This window comes from Nycticebus coucang, chromosome 11 (genome assembly GCF_027406575.1).
Source record: "Nycticebus coucang isolate mNycCou1 chromosome 11, mNycCou1.pri, whole genome shotgun sequence".
Classification (NCBI taxonomy): Eukaryota; Metazoa; Chordata; class Mammalia; order Primates; family Lorisidae; genus Nycticebus; species Nycticebus coucang.
The window spans coordinates 75,383,502-75,397,826 of NC_069790.1; the positions used below are offsets into that span (position 1 = coordinate 75,383,502).

At 38.4% G+C, this 14,325-nt stretch overlaps 1 protein-coding gene across 1 annotated transcript in view; it reads right to left on the bottom strand.

Moving 5' to 3' along the window:
• Positions 1-14,325, bottom strand: part of RELN (reelin) — a 533,405-nt gene that overhangs the window by 171,852 nt on the left and 347,228 nt on the right. Inside the window, exon 19 of the mRNA XM_053609340.1 lies at positions 13,487-13,648. Coding sequence (XP_053465315.1) covers positions 13,487-13,648 — 162 coding nt within the window. The remainder of the gene's footprint in view (positions 1-13,486; positions 13,649-14,325) is intronic.

The following is a 14,325-nucleotide window of genomic DNA, read 5'->3' on the forward strand; positions in this document are numbered from 1 at the left end:
TCCACAGAGATTCCCATCCAGAAGGAGAGTTAAAGGACAGAAATTTAGCAAGTAACCTGATGGATTAGAGCTGTACCAAGAGAGAAGGTTGAAGAATGCACATTAACCCCGCTGAGGCGAACAGTGACCCCAGCGATACAAACAAAAGGTACAGAATCCATCACCAAGCGGACGGGAGTCCCCTCCCCCATAAGAATGGCTCGGGGTGCCCCACTAACAAACAAGCAGAGTTCAAAGGTCCTCCAACTACACTCCACGGGAGAAACCCTCTAAAAACTGGACCTACCTGCGCTACTAGGGTGCCACAACGTTCTCCTGCCAGGCATAAAACTGTATATATTCTCTACCTGCAATTGTGAGCTCCCAGCCCTACCCTCCACTTTCACTCTAAGGTCTGGAGGCCTGACCCCCAGGAGTCCAGATTCTTGAGTGATTTCGCGAGGGGTATGGACAGGGCCTAGACTGCAGCTGGTCAGTGCCAATTCTGCGGCATGGGAGTGAGGAGAGAATGGTCAGCTGAGAGGGAACCACACCAGAGAGGGAACCACACTGGAGCAGAGGTGCCCTGAGGCACAGAGCAGTAGCCATTTTTGGCAACAATAGGGCTCACTCCCAGATATTCTGAAGCCACACCCCCCGTTTCCCTGGGCAACCAGAGGAAGGCCGGGCAACTTCTCAGGTGGCGACCACCGTGGAACAGATCTGGGACGGAAATGCAGGCCCCATGAGTAAAGGGTTTGCCTGAGGTGGTACCGGCCTGGGTGGAGCACAGGGACTACAAAAGCATGCACAGAGCTGGGAAATTCCCAGGGCGGGCCTGACCCAGAGGACCGCTTTACTGAGCCTAAGACACAACCAGCCCTCAGGGGATTGTCAACCTATAGAAAAAGGAAGGCAGGGGCGGTGCCTGTGGCTCAGTTGGTAAGGTGCCGGCCCCATATACCAAGAGTGGCGGGTTCAAACCTGGCCCCCGCCAAACTGCAACCAAAAACTAGCCGGGCGTTGTGGCAAGTGCCTGTAGTCCCAGCTACTCGGGAGGCTGAGGCAAGAGAATTGCTTAAGCCCAGGAGTTGGAGGTTGCTGTGAGCTGTGTGAGGCCACGGCACTCTACTGAGGACCATAAAGTGAGACTCTGTCTCTACAAAAAAAAAGAAAAAGAAAAAGGAAGGCAGGAGGCTAGAACTGACAGCTAACTGAATACAAACCTACATGAGCAAAGACAGGGCCTGAGGAACAGGGTCTGGGAACTCAAAACAGCTTCTCTTCTGCAGGGGAATTTGGCAAGGACAGAAACAAATTCCCACAAAGTTGTTCTGTTCTGTTCTGTCAGTAACATCAATCAGGGGCGGGGCTGGAACTGAGTGAACACCCCCCAGCCTCCATCAAGTGTCCAAGATTGTCAGGCCTCACCTCCCCCTGCTGGATACAGGCAGAGTGCAGCGGCCTGGCTGAGCAGATATAGATTTTCTTGTGATTCAGGAAGGTGCAAACCCCTGGAGTTTCTGTTCACTAGAGGCAACTGGGTCACAGCCCTGTGGGGCTATCAGTGACTGGGTGTGACAGAGGTGCAAGGTGGGGAAGGAGGCATCAACCTTCCCAGACTAATCTATTTGCTGGGTGGATCCTCCTGACTTCACAGAGCACCTGAGCAAGTCATACCTAAGTTGTCACCAGACCCCTGTGATCCAGTTGTCAGAGACCTTTTAAACTCTCCCACCTGAGACAGCTGCTGACTGAGACAATTGATTTGGACCTTTTGAACTGAGCCTATGGCCCGAGGACTACTCAAGTGGTGCTCTGGGTGTATGGTTGTATGAAGGTTTAATTTTCCTTTTCGAATTGTTGCCTATGTGGGGGGAGGGGTGCCTTAATTGCTGGTATTTCTCCACAGCTGAGACTTCAACCCAGAGTAACTGTTTCCCTAGGGTTGGACAGAGACCAGCTGAAAACAAGACAGAACCACTTAGCTCCACCATACCAAACACTTACCAGTTTCTCAAGCTATAGCACTGTACGGGTCACTGACAAACCTCCAGGGGAAAAATCAAACTGTGTAAAATAATCATGGGGCAGAATCACTGGAAAAATTCTGGTACCATGAATAACTAGAATAGATCACCCACCCAAGGAAAGATAAGGCGGATGTAACTGAAGATACCATTCATAAACAGCTGGCTGAGATATCAGAAATTGAATTCAGAATTTGGATTGCAAACAAGATTAATAGAATGGAGGAAAATTTGGAATTAGAAATTCAAGGAGCAATTCAAAAGTCGGAATTAGAAATTTGAGGAGAAATTCAAAAGTTGTCCCAAGAATTGAACGAATTTAAAGACAAAACCACCAAAGATTTTGACGGACTGAAACAAGAATTTGCAGCCCTCAAAGATCTGAAAAATACAGTAGAATCCCTCAGTAACCGAGTGGAGCAAGCAGAAGAAAGGATTTCTGACACTGAAGACAAAGCTTTTGAATGCTCCCAAACTCTCAAAGAGGAAGAGAAATGGAGAGCAAAAATGGATCATTCTCTCAGAGAGCTCTGGGATAATTCGAAAAAGGCTAATATCCCTAATATCCACCTCATTGGAATCCCTGAAAGTGATGAAGGGGCCTTGCAAGGCACAGAGGCCTTTCTCCACGAAATTATGAAAGAGAATTTTCCAGACATGCCAAGAGATTCTGAAATTCAGATACCAAAAACCCCAGCATGACTCAATCCGAATAAGACATCCCCCAGGCATTTCATAATTAACTTCACTAAAGTTAATATGAAGGAGAAAATTCTGAAAGCAGCCAGACGTAAGATATCCATTACCTACAAAGGGAAGAATATTAGAATGACTGTAGATCTCTCTGCTGAAACTTTTCAAGCCAGAAGAGGGTGGTCATCAACTATTAATCTCCTAAAGCAAAATAACTTTCAAACAGCTAAACTGAGTTTCATTTATGATGGAGAAATTAAATACTTTAATGACATTCATATGTTGAAGAAATTTGCCATAACCAAACCAGCTCTTCAGGATATTCTCAGACCTATCCTCTATAATGACCAGCCTAATCCTCTACCACAAAAATAAACTCACTAAGAAACTTTTGATCAAACTCCAACTTCCACAGTAGCGAAAGGATTAAAAATGTCCACTGGACTTTCGAAAAACTTGACACGCAAAATTTTACCAGACTTATCAATATTCTCCATTAATGCGAACGCCTTAAACTGTCCTCTAAAGAGGCATGGGTTAGCCGACTGGATACAAAAACTCAGGCCAGATATTTTCTGCATACAAGAGTCACATCCTACCTTAAAAGATAAATACAGTCTCAGGGTGAAAGGATGGTTGTCCATATTTCAGGCAAATGGTAATCAGAAAGCAGGTGTTGCAATTCTATTTGAAGACACAATAGGCTTTAAACCAACAGAAGTAAGGAAGGAGAAGAATGGTCACTTCATATTTGTTAAGGGTAATACTCAATATGATGAGATTTCAATTACTAATATTTATGCACCCAACCAGAATGCACCTCAATTTATAAGAGAAACTCTAACAGACATGAGCAACTAGATTTCCTCTAGCCCCATAATAGTTGGAGATTTCAACACTCTTTTGGCAGTGTTGGATAGATCCTCCAATAAGAAGCTGAGCAAAGAAATTTTAGATTTAAACCTAACCATCCAACATTTGGATTTAGCAGACATCTACAGAACATTTTATCCCAACAAAACTAAATACACATACTTCTCATCAGCCCACAGAACATACTCCAAAATTGATCACATCTTAGGTCACAAGTCTAACTTCAGTAAATTTAAGGAACAGAAATTATTCCTTGCATCTTCTTGGACCACCATGGAAAAAAAGTTGAACTCAGTAACAACAGGAATCTGCATACTCATACAAAAACATGGAAGTTAAATAACCTTATGCTGAGCGATAGCTGGGTCAGAGATGAGATTAAGAAGGAAATTGCCAAATTTTTGGAACAAAACAAAAATGAAGACACGAATTATCAGAACCTCTGGGATACCGCAAAGGCAGTCCTAAGAGGGAAATTTATAGCACTGCAAGCCTTCCTCAAGAGAACGGAAAGAGAGGACACTAACAACTTAATGGGATATCTCAAGCAACTGGAAAAGGAAGAACATTCCAACCCCAAACTCAGTAGAAGAACAGATATAACCAAAATTAGAGCAGAATTAAATGAAATTGAAAACAAAAGAATTATACAACAGATCAATAAATCAAAAAGTTGGTTTTTTGAAAAGGTCAATAAAATAGATAAACCTCTGGCTAACCTAACCAGGAAAAAAAGAGTAAAATCTCTAATTTCATCAATCATAAATGACAAAGACGAAATAACAACAGACTCCTCAGAAATTCAAAAAATCCTTAATGAATATTACAAGAAACTTTATTCTGAAATATGCAAATCTGAAGGAAATTGACCAATACTTGGAAGCACTTCACCTTCCAAGACTTAGCCAGAATAAAGTGGAAATGTTGAAGAGGTCAATATCAAGTTCTGAAATAGCATCAACCATACAAAATCTCCCTAAAAGGAAAAGTCTGGCACCAGGTGGCTTCACGTCAGAATTCTACCAAACCTTTAAAGAGGAATTAGTACCTATATTACTCAACCTGTTCCAAAATGTAGAAAAAGAAAGAAGACTACCCAACATATTCTATGAAGCAAACATCACCCTGATCCCCAAATCAGGAAAAGACCCAACAAGAAAAGAAAATTATAGACCAATATCACTAATGAATATAGATGCAAAAATATTCAACAAGATCCTAACAAACAGAATCCAGCAACACATCAAACAAATTATACATCATGACCAAGTTGGTTTTATCCCTGGGTCTCAAGGCTGGTTCAATATATGTAAATCTATAAGTATAATTCAGCACATAAACAAATTAAAAAACAAAGACCATATGATTCTCTCAATTGATGCAGAAAAAGCTTTTGATAATACCCAGAATCGCTTCATGATCCGAACACTTAAGAAAATTGGTATAGAAGGGACATTCCTTAAACTGATAGAGGCAAATATTGTATTGAATGGAGTAAATTGAAATAATTTCCACTCAGATCAGGAACCAGACAAGGCTGCCCATTGTCTCCACTGCTCTTTAACATTGTAATGGAAGTTTTAGCCATCGCAATTAGGGAAGAAAAGGCAATCAAGGGTATCCATATAGGGTCAGAAGAGATCAAACTTTTGCTCTTCACGCATGATATGATTGTATATCTGGAAAACACAAGGGATTCTACTACAAAACTCTTAGAAGTTATCAAGGAATACAGCAGCATCTCAGGTTACACAATCAACATTCATAAATCGGTAGCCTTTATGTATACCAACAATAGTCAAGCTGAAAAAAGTTAAGAACTCTATTTCATTCACAGTAGTGCCAAAGAAGATGAATATTTGGGAGTATACTTATCAAAGGACGTGAAAGGTCTCTACAAAGAGAACTATGAAACTCTAAGAAAAGAAATAGCTGAAAATGTTAACAAATGGAAAAATATACCATGCTCATGGCTGGGAAGAATCAACATTGTTAAAATGTCCATACTACTCAAAGCAATACACAATTTTAATGCAATCCCTATTAAAGCTCCACTGTCATAGTTTAAAGATCTTGAAAAAAATAATTCTTTGTTTTATACGGAATCAGAAAAAACCTCGAATATTAAACCAAGCCAAAACACTACTCAGAAATAAGAACAAAGCAGGAGGAATCACGCTACCAGACCTCAGACTATACTATAAATCGATAATGATCAAAACAGCATGGTACCGGCACAAAAACAAAGTAGATGTCTGGAACAGAATAGAGAACCAAGAGATGAATCCAGCTACTTACCGTTATGTAATCTTTGACAAGCCAATTAAAAACATTCAGTGGGGAAAAGATTCCCTATTTAACAAATGGTGCTCGGTGAACTGGCTGGTGACCTGTAGAAGACTGAAACTGGACCCACACCTTTCGCCATTAATTAAGATAGACTCTCACTGGATTAAAGATTTAAACTTAAGACGTGAAACTATAAAAATACTTGAAGGGAGTGCAGAGAAAACCCTTTAATAAATCAGTCTGGAGGAGTATTTTATGAGGAGGACCCCACAGGCAATTGAAGCAGCTTCAAAAATATACTGAGACCTGATCAAACTAAAAACTTCTGCACAGCCAAGAGCACAGTTAAGTAAAGCAAGCAAACAGCCCGCAGAATGAGAGAAGATATTTGCAGGTTATGTCTCCGACAAAGGTTTAATAACCAGAATCCACAGAGAGCTCAAATGTATAAGCAAGAAAAGAACAAGTGATCCCATTGCAGGCTTGGGCAAGGGACTTAAAGAGAAAGTTCTGTGAAGAAAAGGGAACACTTCTGCACTGCTGGTGGGAATGCACACTAATACATCAGACAAGTGTGTCCAGATGTCTGGAGAACACTTAGAGATATAAAAATAGATCTGCCATTCGATCCTATAGTTCCTTTACTGGGTATATACCCAGAAGACCAAAAATCACATTATAACAAAGATATTTGTACCAGAATGTTTATTGCAGCCCAATTCATAATTGCTATGTCATGGAAAAAGCCCAAGTGCCCATCGATCCACAAATGGATTAATAAATTGTGGTATATGTACACCATGGAATATTATGCAGCCTTAAAGAAAGATGGAGATTTTAATTCTTTCATGTTTACGTGGATGGAGCAGGAACATATTCTTCTTAGTAAAGTATCTCAAGAATGGAAGAAAAAGTATCCAATGTACTCAGCCCTACTATGAAACTAATTTATGGCTTTCACATGAAAGCTATAACCCAGTTATAGCCTAAGAATAGGGGGAGGTGAGAGAGGGAGGGGAGGGAGGGGGGATGGGTGGAGGGAGGGTGATTGGTGGGATTACACCTGCGGTGCATCTTACAAGGGTACACGTGAAACTTAGTAAATGTAGAATATAAATGTCTTAATACAATAACTAAGAAAATGCCAGAAAGGCTATGTTAACCAGTATGATGAAAATGTGTCTATAAAACCAGTGTATGGTGCCTCATGATTGCATTAATGTACATAGCTATGATTTAATAAAAAAAAAAATATATATATATATATATCTTTGTTATAGCGTGATTTTTGGTCTTCTGAGTATATACCTAGTAGAGGTATTGCAGGATTGAATGGCAGGTCTATTTTTAGATCTCTAAGTTTTCTCCAAACATCTTTCCAAAAGGAACGTATTAGTTTGCATTCCCACCAGCAGTGTGTTCCCTTTTCACCACATGCACACCAACATCTCTGGTTTTGGGATTCTGTGATATGGGCTAATCTTACTGGAGTTAGATGATATGTCAAAGTAGTTTTGATTTGCATTTCTCTGATGATTAAGGATGATGAGCATTTTTTCATATGTCTGTAGGCTGTGCACCTGTCTTCTTCAGAGAAGGTTCTCTTCAAGTCCCTTGCCCAGCCTGAGAAGGGATCACTTGTTCTTTTCTTGCTTATACGTTTGAGTTCTCTGTGGATTCTGGTTATTAAACTTTTGTCAGAGACATATCCTGCAAATATCTTCTCCCATTCTGAGGGCTGTCTGCTTGCTCTACTTACTATGTTCTTGGCTGTGCAGAAACTTTTTAGTTTCATCAGGTCCCAGTAGTGTATTTTTGATGCAGCTTCAATTGCTAGGGAGGTTCTCCTCAAAAAATATTCGCCCAGGCTGATTCCTTCAAGAGTTTTCCCTGCGCTTTCTTCTAGTATTTTGACAGTTTCATGTCTTAAGTTTAAATATTTAATTTAGTGAAAGTCTATCTTAGTTAAAGGTGAAAGGTGGGGGTCTAGTTTCAGTCTTTTACAGGTCGCCAGCCAGTTCACCCAGCACCATTTGTTAAATAGGGAATCTTTTCCCCACTGAATGTTTTTAATTGGCTTGTCAAAGATCAAATAACGGTAAGTAGCTGGGTTCATCTCTTGGTTCTCTATTCTGTTCCAGACATCTACCTCTCTGTTTTTGTGCCAGTACCATGCTGTTTTGATCACTATCAATTTATAGTATAGTCTGAGGTCCGGTAGCTTGATTCCTCCTGCTTTGTTTTTATTTCTGAGTAATGTCTTGGCTATTTGAGGTTTTTTCTGATTCCATATAAAACGAAGTATTATTTTTTCAAGATCTTTAAAGTATGACAGTGTAGCATTATTAGGGATTGCATTAAAATTGTATATTGCTTTGGGTAGTATGGACATTTTAACAATGTTGATTCTCCCCAGACATGAGCATGGTATGTTTTTCCATTTGTTAACATTTTCAGCTATTTCTTTTCTTAGTGTTTCATAGTTCTCTTTATAGAAATCTTTCAGGTCCTTTGTTAGATAAAGTTCCAAATATTTCATTTTCTTTGGCACTACTGTGAACGGAATAGAGTCCTTGACTGTTTTTTCAGTGTCACTATTGTTGGTATACATAAAGGCTACTGATTTATGAATGTTGATTTTATAACCTGAGATGCTGCTGTATTCCTTGATAATTTCTAAGAGTTTTGTAGTAGAATCCCTTGTGTTTTCCAGATATACAATCATATCATGTGCGAAGAGTGAAAGTTTGATCTCTTCTGACCCTATATGGATACCCTTGATCGCCTTTTCTTCCTTAATTGTGATGGCTCAAACGTCCATTACAATGTCAAAGAGTAGTGGAAACAATGGGAAACCTTGTCCGGTTCCTGATCTGAGTGGAAATGATTTCAATTTAACTCCATTCAATATGATATTGACTCTGGGTTTGCTGTAGATGGCCTCTATCAATTTAAGAAATGTCCCTTCTACACCAATTTTCTTAAGTGTTCTGATCATGAAGGGATGCTGGATATTATCAAAAGTTTTTTCTGCATCAATTGAGAGAATCATATGGTCTTTGTTTTTTAATTTGTTTATTGCTTCTCCATTCTTGTGATGCTTCTAACATAATAACATTTATGGTTTTTAAATACTTTTCAAAAATCCGCTGAAATTTTTTTACCAATTTGAATTTATTTAAAGAATCAAGTTTAGTTAGTAATTTATACTTTACTTTTTCTAAATTTTTGTCTATTAAATACATATATTTTATAAACAAACTAAATAGCTAAACTATGTTTTTTTCCAAAGATTTTTGTTGAGACAAGAGTTTCACTTTGTAACCATTAGTAAAGTCCTGTGGCATCATAGCTCACAGTAACCTCAAACTCTTAGGCTCAAGCAATTTTCTTGCCTCAGCCTTCCATATAGCTGGGACTACAGGTGCCTGCCACAATGCCTGGCTATTTTTAGAGACGGGGTCTTGCTCTTGCTCAGGCTGGTCTCGAACCTGTGAGCTCAGGCAATCCACCCGCCTCCGCCTCCCAGAGTGCTAGGATTACAGGTGTGAGCCACCACACCCGGCCTAAACTATGTTTAAACTGATTTAATAATAAAAACAGCAGGTACTGATTTAATAATTTGATTAGGACTATGTTAGTAGAAAATCATAATTTTCTTTCATATTAAGCATTTTGAAAGCTGTTGATATTTTCTCTGATGAAAATAAATATAATTTTTCAAAACAACAACTGGAAAGTACAATTTCCCAGGCAACTTCTAAGGAAAATAGTGTGTTTGCATATGATGGCAGTAACTGAAGTGACCAATATTTTCACGGTAGAAATGTTAAGACTGTGGGTTTACCATTAGACTCTTACGTTAGAATTCCTACTCTGGCATATAATTGTTAATGATTCTGTGACCACGGGAAAAGTACTTAACTCCGATGGGCATCTTTATCTCTGAAATGGGATAATGATATTCTTATGGCAAGATTCAGATGCCCTTGTATCTGTCTTTCACTATTTTATCTTAGTACCTAGAATAGGACCTGCATATAATAAGGACTCAACAAATTCTGCCCAGAGCACATATTATCAGTATACCTATGACAGACATGCGGATACAGAGGAACAGGAGGTTAAATCTCCTCTTTAGGGTTAAGCAGATTCCTGTGACAATGCCAGGATTTGGACCTGGGCTTGACTCCAGAGCCTTGCTCTGAACCTCCACATCATGTATTTGGGTGTGTGGTGGGGGAGGACCTGCGGATTCCATCACTCTGCACACCGCAGTGACCAGTTATAACAGCCATGGAACTGCCTGATGAAATTATTCCTAGAAGAGAACTCAGAGACATAGGTCAATTTTCTGTTCCAATCTTCTTTTTGTGGGTAGGGACCAAGCTCATAGATTTATTTAAAAATATATTTTATAGGGCAGTGCCTGTGGCTCAAAGGAGTAGTGCGCTGGCCCCATATGCCAGAGGTGGTGGGTTCAAACCCAGCCCCGGCCAAAAACTGCAAATAAAAAAAATATATATGTATATATTTTATAATGATATTTACCATGAAGTTGAGTGACATGACAGGAAAGAAAGAGGAGATCGAGTACCATAATCAAGACATAAAAATAAACTTAGTCTTCATAATAATGGTGGAGCAAAAAAAAACACAAGCCCTATAATTAAGCAAAAAGCTAGAATAATTTTAATCTCACTAGTGATGTAAAATTTCATATTAATAAAACTACCAATTAGTTCACATGACATTCTAGTCAGTCTCAATTAGAAGACTAACTTGGATATATTCTAGACTTTTTTTTTTTAACAAATAACAAGCAGATAAGAGTTCTTTTATTTATTGAGTGACTCTTAGACAAGTAAATTATTTGCAATTGTCTAGGAGTAATATTGGCTAGCCAACTATCATATATAATTTATGGATCACACTTCATTTTTGAGCAACCATGGCATAAAGGAACAATATGGAATTCATAGCAATTACAGGGAGCAATTTATACTGAAAGAAATACAGCAAATAGCTAAAGGCATCAGATATATTTAACTCTCCTAAGAAGAATCTGCATGGTTTGTATTATTTATCATATAAAATATAATTTGGTATCTGGAATATATCAAATTTCACTTCTGCTATGTCACCTTTTATTAATATTTGTAAGAGAGAGGGGGAGGGAGGAAGCATCTCACAGAGAGAAATACATATACAGAAAATGAAAGTGCTTTTGCTACCACTACAACAGTCTCCTTTGAAAAAAACAAACTCCATTCTGATCTTAATCTTCCAAGCTATGCACATACCTAATACTGAAAAGCCACTTTGATTCTCAGAAGAAAAATGTTGCTGTCAAATGGCAGGCAAGATTAAACGCACCTTTGCAATAGCACATTAAATGTGTAATTATTTTTCATATCAACAAAGATTAATTAAATCTCATGATGTAGATTAATTACTGAATTTTGCAGCTGTCCATCCTTGTTAGGAAAAGTTGTGCTTTAAGACAAGTTAACTTAGCACGGTGATATTTTCTTTACGCTTTACTATTAACACCTTGATTTTTGGTTAATTTTCTTTTAATGTTTACTATGGACAGTCTATGAAACATTTCTTTAGCATTTATGAATATCTCCTGAGTGAGAAAGCTGAGCTTGGTCTTACATTGGGAAAATTCCCAACATATTTGGAGCATTTTAAAAGTTTTATTATGTATAAACATTTATGTCATAATAATGTATCATATTTATAAGTCATAATAGTTGGTCATTATCATCTCTGTTATATGCTATTTCGTTTTCTAAGAAAATGAGAGTTCTCATCTATTTGCAAATACTTAAATAATGGGGCAGGTCTGGGCAAAACTGTAAAATTTGTAGTGTCCTAAGTGCCCTCCTCTCCTACCTCTTCAACCTGTTTTTTTCCAAGGTGCCAATGAGAACTTCAGTGCCCCAAACTCACTCTCTTTCGCATTGCCACATGATTAAAATGTACTTCCAGGAGGGAAAATGGTGTTAGCTCTTTGTACAGAACTGTGAATGCAAGCACGGTGTCATTTCCTTTAAGGGCATTTTCTTTTCTTTTTTAAATTAAATCATAGCTGTGTACATTGATAGGATCATGGGGCATCATTCACTAGCTTCACAGACCGTTTGACACACTTTCATCACACTGGTTAACATTTTAAATTTAATTTAATTTATTTATTTTTTTTGGAGACAGACTCTCACTTTATAGCCCTCGGTAGAGTGGTGTGGCATCACAGCTCACAGCAACCTCCAGCTTTTGGGCTTAGGTGATTCTCTTGCTTCAGCCTCCTGAGTAGCTGGGACTATAGGCGCCCGCCACAATGCCCAGCTATTTTTTTGTTGCAGTTTGGCCGGGGCTGGGTTTGAACCTGCCACTCTCGGTATATGGGGCCGGCACTCTACCTGCTGAGCCACAGGCACCGCCCTGGCATTTTAATTTTAAACCTTATTTTTGAGATTTCCCATTTTCTTCTTGATATTTTTTAAGGAATTTCAGTGAGCAGCTGAGTTAGTGTTCTGGAGGGCACACCTAAGCATTATAAAAGCTGTCCATATAACAAAAACATTTGTACCTCCTCAATATTTTCAAATAAAAAAGTAATTGCTCTAGGAAGGGAGGCTCTTTTGGACACTTCTGAAATTATACCACTAACGGTAGTTACCATTCTGCCAACATTGAAAGACAGATAGCCTAGCTTTAAGTAAACTGAAGTCTAAAATTGTTAGGATAGGTGATCAAATATATATGCTAAAAACAAACAGAAGTGGCCATGCCCATAGCTCAATGGTTAGGGTGCCAACCACATACACTGAGGCTGGTGGGTTCAAACCCAGCCTGTCAGCTAAAACAATGACAACTGCAATAAATAAAACAGCCAGGCGTTGTGGCAGGCACCTGTAGTCCCAGCTATTTGAGAGGCTGAGGTAAGAGAATCGCTTAGGCCCATGAGTTTGAGGTTGCTGTCAGCTGTGACACCATGGCACTCTATCGAGGGTGACATAGTGAGACTCTGTCTCAAATTCCGGCCAAAAAAAAAAAAAAAACAAACAGAAGTGGCCTGAAGAAAGAGCTTTAAACATACCCTTACATTCCACCTCTCCCAGGGATAATATACATGCTAGAAAAATTTCTTTGTATTCTTTACTTAATTACATTACATGCAAAATTTTAAAATATATTAGTTGATTTTAAGGGTTATAGCATAATATGTATTATAACATACTCAATATATTGCTAAGAAATATTCGTAAACAGCATTTAGAATTTCAGGCCATACTAAAATCCTATGCAATAGTTTACCTTACAGTTGAATAAGGAAAATAGCATAAACTTTTTCTCTTTCCTTTTGTAAGGATCAAAATATTTTGCTTATCTGCACATTTCCAAACATGAGAATACATTTCTTCAAATTATCAGTGAGATAAACGGACTAGCATGACGTGGCTTGCTAGTTTTTCACTGCAAGTACATCAATCTTTGTCCTCTCTCTGTCTCAATGGAAAAATATCTGGAATCTTACTTACACCATTCAGCTTATGATTTCCCCAGGAAGGAGGTATCACTTTAACCATTTTTCCAAATGCTTTCCAACATACCTGGGCTCATGGTAGTTGAGATATGAATAGTGCTCCAGGAGTTTCCAAGTTATCCCATTATCATAAGAATAATGCAATAAAACTCCTTCACCAGGCTGGTCAGGGGCTTTGCATGTGCTCAGAACGGATTTGCTCCCCAGCCTCAGTGTGAACTGGAGAAACCTAGACATAAATTATCCACAATTACTGTGTGCATAGACATTGTAAACCATAATGTTCGTTTTGGTCTTTAAAGAGTTTCAAACAAATTTAAATGGACTACCACCAAACTGTAGTTATCTCTTTTATAAAATGTAAGTTATTTTCACGTGAGATGCATGAATATGTGTAGATGAGGTCAATGTATGTATTTTATAAACAGATATAGCCATACAGATATAACTGTATGTTTATGCATATGTGTGTACGATGTACTTGTGTTTATACACTTAAAATGCCAATCACTTCTTTACTGCATTATTTATGAGGCACTGGGGGAAGGGAAGTTGTAGAGTAAATCTAATCAGCCTCTGCAAGCTGTCAAATAAATAAAACTACATAAATAATTAACTGGCCCTTGGCTTAAGAACACAGTTTTGATGCTAACACTTCATATTTTAAAAAATCTAGTCAGTTATTAATATCTCAAAGTCATTAGTGAGCCTTCTAATTTATTAGAAACTAGGGCAAATTAATCCTAAATAAACTGCAAACTCCCTCCGATCCTAGTTAAAACCCAAAATATGTATTGCCACAAAAAAAAAAAAAGAAAGAAAGAAAGAAAAGAAAAAAGAAAAATTGAAAACATATGTAAATTTAACATGAGTTCCTGGCTTCTGTGTGTATTCTCTCCTGCTTTT